Source organism: Marmota marmota, unplaced genomic scaffold, assembly GCF_001458135.2.
Source record: "Marmota marmota marmota unplaced genomic scaffold, marMar, whole genome shotgun sequence".
In the NCBI taxonomy this organism is placed as follows: domain Eukaryota; kingdom Metazoa; phylum Chordata; class Mammalia; order Rodentia; family Sciuridae; genus Marmota; species Marmota marmota.
In genome coordinates, this window is record NW_026000138.1 from 2,500,933 (window position 1) to 2,506,202 (window position 5,270).

General features: G+C 55.9%; 1 protein-coding gene across 1 annotated transcript in view; it reads right to left on the bottom strand.

The window, feature by feature from the left end:
* Positions 1 to 5,104, bottom strand: part of Setd1b (SET domain containing 1B, histone lysine methyltransferase) — a 27,318-nt gene extending 22,214 nt beyond the window's left edge. Inside the window, exons 1-5 of the mRNA XM_048785483.1 lie at positions 4,856 to 5,104; positions 4,561 to 4,659; positions 3,693 to 3,963; positions 1,474 to 1,586; positions 7 to 585 (exon numbers count right to left, since the gene is read on the bottom strand). Coding sequence (XP_048641440.1) covers positions 7 to 585; positions 1,474 to 1,586; positions 3,693 to 3,963; positions 4,561 to 4,659; positions 4,856 to 5,029 — 1,236 coding nt within the window. The 5' untranslated portion in view covers positions 5,030 to 5,104. The remainder of the gene's footprint in view (positions 1 to 6; positions 586 to 1,473; positions 1,587 to 3,692; positions 3,964 to 4,560; positions 4,660 to 4,855) is intronic.
* Between the last annotated feature and the right edge of the window lie 166 nt (positions 5,105 to 5,270).

Consider the following 5,270-nt stretch of genomic DNA (forward strand, 5'->3'; position numbering starts at 1 on the left):
GGGCTCCTCGGGGGGCGGGGGGAAAGGGGGTGCTGGGGTCTGGTATGGAGAGAAGGCCGACTTGAATCCAGGAGTGGGGGCTGCTTGGGCAGGCGGTGGAGTGTGGGCAAATGTGGCTGAATCCTGCGGTTGGGCCTTGAAGGGAGGGCCACTGCTGCCCCCACTGCTGCCAACTGCCCCAAATGGGAGGTCCGAGGAGCCCCGAAAGGGAGCTGCGGCCCCGGCCACTGCAGCCACTGCAGCAGAGTTGTGAACATAATGATGCTCGTGGCGGCGATTGTAAGCATCGGTGAACTTGCTCTCGTGGCGCCGAGCCTTGAAGGTCGCTGTGGGGTCTGGGCCGAAGAGGTAGGAGGGTGTGGGCTGGCGGCTGGAGTAGCTGGAGTCCTGCGAGAAGGGGGTGCCCAGGCGTGGTGTGAGTGGGGTGCCTTGCCCATAGGAGTTAGGCGTGTCCAGGCGGCAGCTGGAGTAAGCCGTGTCCTGGGAGAAGGGGGTCCCGCCACTATTGGGGGTGACGGAGGAGGAGCCAGAGCCACAGCCCGCAGACAGGCTGCCATCCTTGAGGCGCTTTAGGGCATCTGACAGCTGGGAAGAGAGAGGGAGAAAGGTGAGATCTGGCGTGGGCTTGGGCGGGTAGGCTTCCTTTCTTATTCCGACTGCTGGGACCCACAGCCAAGTTGCTCTGTGGCACAAGGAAAGAGGGTCTTAATGTTACTCTGTTCATTCTTAGCAAATCTTGGGGACTGTTCCTACTCCCAAAGGCAGAGTAAAGGAAGACCCTGCCATCTTGGTATAGGCTGGGATGTTCTTCTGGTCGGCGGCTGTCAGGCACTGAGGACCTTCTAGGCAGAAGTATGACTGAGAACTAGGGTTTGGGGATTGAGTGGCTGTGGGCTTGGTTCTGTCCCACACTGTGGGTTGAAACAGTGTGACTTGGGGAAAGCAACTGAAGGACACTCTGGCTGACTGAGCTCTGCCCTCCTGACCGCACTGGCTGATCCAAGGGAGGAGCTGGGATGGCCCAGTGAGTGTCCTAGGAGGTGGGGGTCAGGGAAACAGGGCCTGAACTCTGTTTTCTGGGGACAAAGATAGAGGGGGATGCAGGCAGCACCCACCAGGGCCTTGGGCACAGCAGTGTTTGAGCATTGGTGTGGAAAAGCATCCCCAAGCCTGTGGACCCCACCTGTGCTGGGGGAGGGCTGGAGGGAGGGGCCTAGTGGGCTCAAAGCCACAGGAACAAGGCCAAACCCAGGGGAGCTGCACTGAATGAGCTTGGAAAAATGGGGCTTGTAGACCCCACTCTGAACCTGTGGTGGGTGTGGCAGGCTCATTTACCTCCTAGGCCTTGGTCTCCAAGACTGGTGATAGTGAGCTGGGGGCTGAGGCGGGGGTCTGATCAGGAAGTTGAAAGCTTCCAGAGGTGGGGGGACATGACGGAGCTGGTGATGGGAGAAGTGGTTGTGATAAACCCACCTGTAGGGTCTCATTCACAATTGGAGAGACAGCATCCAGCTCACCCACTGGGAGGGTCTGGGGGGTGTATCGGCCGGTAACCAGCAGTTCGTAGAAGCGCATGCGGGTTTCTCCTGTGATGAAAAGGGCAGGGGCATTCAGCCAGGCTCCAGGATAGGTCACTCCCCACAGGTCTCTAAACTATTTGGGATCCTTGTGGGTCCTGTATGTCTGGGATCCCAGGCCTGGGGAAGCTGCGTGACCCCTGACCAAGTTCCTATCCTCCCTCCCCTTGCACCTCACTCAAGATCCTCATCTGTTCAATGAAGCTTCAAAACTGATATTTCTTATCTTGAGTCTCAGAATTTAATGCCCTGGCTAGGACTCCTCCAAATTCAGAGTTGTCAAGCCCAGCCAAAGTCCCTTCCCATTACCTGGGCCATGGTGCCAAAGAAAGAGTACCCTCCTCCCCCACCCCTGCTTTTTTCACCTTCCCACTTAACAGCCGGAGCTTATAGCAAGGATGGGGGAAGTCCGGTGACACAGAGGTGATACTTTGTTAACTATCTGGGGCCAGGTGACAAGCAAGTTTGCAAAACACATTCTAGTAGCATATTACTGTGAACTTTGCACTGACTTCCACTAGCTGAGGACCCAGGACCAGAGTTTGCTTGGGGACTCTGCAGGGTACTGTCCAACCGAGCCCCACTGGACCCCATGAGGAACTTTCCACCCCTCAGCAAAGAGGTCTTCACAGACCAGGGCCCCAGATTACTGATATTTATAGAACCTCAGAGGCAGCTGGCTGCATATGCAAAGGAGACACATTCCTTGAGCTACACTTTACTCTTTGCTGATCTCTCTTGAAATACAAACTTAGGTGGCAGTCTCTGCAGGCCGTTTCTTTCCCCCTCTTTATTTTTACTTTTATTTTTTTCAGAAATAGAATTATGGTGAGACCTGACTCCTTAAGTGATGGGAACAGACTGCTGACTTGATTCTCAAGGGGAAATCAGACTGCAGCCACCCAAGGGGGTAAAGTCCATAGGCCCCTGCCCACCCAGAGACTGAGGAGCCAGGGAAACGAGGGGAGGGGCTGTGGATTGGATGAAAACCTCAGGCTTGTACCCTGAGGAGAGGTACATCTAGAAATAGGGTCAGCAATTGTGGATGGGGTAGTCAAAATACCCAGCATGATCTTAGACTCAATTAATATGTATTAATTATTAAAATCAAAACAACAACAACAAAAATGGTTTAGATTTCCCTATTTTGGTTTGGTGTACTCAGATGCCTGCCAAACCTTGTGCTCACAAAACCCCCGGAGCTGTTGCACCTAAGTCCTCCCAGGCAGGGTTCCCAGGTGGCCCCAGAGAGCTGGGGATCTAACAGGGCTATCTGGTCCCAGAGCAGCTGGCACCTCCTTTCATATAGGTGGGAACTTCTTAGAGAGGTCACAGGCAAATTTTGGGAGACACCCTCTGAGCCGTGTAAGACCCTCCAGCCAGCATCCAGGGGAGTCTAGGCAACCCAGGGATGGGAGGTGTGGCTCCCCAGCCTGGCTGTGAATCAAGCGGGACTCTGTTCCGAAGTTGCTGCGGTCTCTTTAAGAGAGAGGAGGGAAGACAAAGTGTCAACCCTTGAGCACCCAGAGCAGCCCGCCCCCTTCGCCCTATCGGGAACATTATCAATGAAACAACACTTCTAGCTCAGATTGGTTCAGGGTAAGGGGTAAAGGGGGAGGGGGTATCCATCCTTAAAGGATTCACTTTTCAGTTGAGGGACCTTCTCTTTTCTGTATTTAAAGGTACCTTAGCAGCTCTTCCTCAGTTCTCCCACACACACACACCAAATAAACAAATGCCTCCTCCTAACACAGGCAGCAACACTGGGGACTGCTAAACCCAGGCCACCGGGACTCTGAAACGGGCCCACAAGGGGGGTGTCAGCAGTGGGGAAGCCTCTTGGTAGTCTCTAGGGGTGCAGTGGCCAAGAACCAGCACATTTGGTAAATTATAGCCTGTCTCTTAGCAACAGACAACACATTTAGCTCCATGTGACTCTACTCTCAGGAGGGGTCAAATATATATATATATATACATATATATATAAAGTTGTGGGAAGGGATCCCAAGGAAGAATGAGAGGCTTCCCCAACAGTGTAGAGGAAGCTGGTGAAAGGGGTCAAGCCTACAGGAAGCCTTCATCTCTGCCCCCAGGCCCCAGCTGGCTCCCACTAACCTTTGGTGTCCAGCTCCACGTGGATGATGTTGCCCATGACCGAGGTGCTGTGCAAATGCTGAACAGCCTCCTTGGCTCCCCTGACTGTGGCAAAGACCACCTTGGCAATGCCCAAGTGCTTCTTGGTCTTGGGGTTGTACAAAATCTCCACCTCCTCCACCTCCCCATACTTCTTGCACATGTCCCTCAGGAAGTTTTCGCGGATGTTATCATTCAGCTTGGCAAATGTCACCTGCTTAGGAGGCACCGGGCCCACGTAGAACTCATCGATCTGGCAGGGGCCGAGGGGGAAGGGAGTTTGGAAAACATTGAAACCGAAGGAAAAACACAATATTTCCCACTCCCCCAGTGCTTAAAAACAACGAAGGGTTAAATTAAAAAAAAATTTTTTTTTTTTTTAAAATGCACGCGGGCGGGCCCGGGAAGCAGAGGATTAAATCGTTTGGAACGTGGAAGTCCTCTGGGTTCGGAAGGAAAGGGGAAAAAGAAACAGTTTCTCTTTCCCCACCCCCCCATTCTGGCCTCCCCTCCTTGCTCACCGGTCAGGGGCGACCCCTTGGACTAGGAAGTTGTCCCCCCAAAGTCATTGGGCTGGGAAGGGGGGCGGGTCCCGGGGCCAGGCCTCTGGGTAGGCAGGAGCCAGGTGGGGACCCAGAGCCCCCAGCTGGGCGTGCAGGACACTGTATCAGCGCCGTGATTACAGTTTCACCCAGTGTTATTTTGTTTACAGTGGCCGGGAGGGGGACACCCCACTCCCCCTCCCCGCCAAAACTTCCCAGCCCTGGACGGCGGGAACTCAGAATCCGGCTGGGCTTGGTCAGGGCTGGCGTTATTTTCGAACTCGGGGAGGGAGGGGGAGGGGTCCTACCTTGAATTTGGGCACCGACAGCTCCAGCTCCTTGTTTTTGGTCCAGATCCCGACGACCCGGGGATCTTCGACAATTTCCACCGGGCGGTTGCTGGACATCTGCGGAGGGGATGGGGGGAGGAATGGGTGGGCTGGTCCCCTCCCCAGGGGCAGAGGCAGACCCCCTTCCCCAGGCCATGGTCCAACTCCAGGAGTGGGGCCCCGGCTGACAGTTGGCCGGGTGGTGGGCAGCGGGGTGCCGGCCGCTCGGCCCCGGGGGGCGGTGGGGGCGGCGGGAGGCGCGCCGGCTACTCACCGCCAGGCTGAAATGCTGCCCATCGTAGCGGTACAGTTTATGATGCCCCTTTTTCAGAGCCGGGTCAATCATCAACTTGTAACTTCTCCAATGGTGGTTCCTCCTCTCGCCCGAAGGGCCGGGCTGCGGCGGGGGCTGCTGGTGGTGGTGGTGGGGGGGGTGACTGTTCTCCATGCCGTTAACCCAACCTGAAAACCAGCAAGTTGTTGTCGTCTCCGCCGCGGCGGCGGCCGCTTCTACACACACGCGAAAGAATCAGATCGGCCGGCCCCCACCCCCTCCCACCTTACCAGCGCGCCCCGAAAGGAGCTGTCTCGCTGGCTCCCCCCAAAACGAGAATGGAGCGAGAGAATAACCCTTCCGGGAGAATTACGCGCCCGCCCGCTCGGCCACCGTCTCCAGGAGGCAGCGAGGG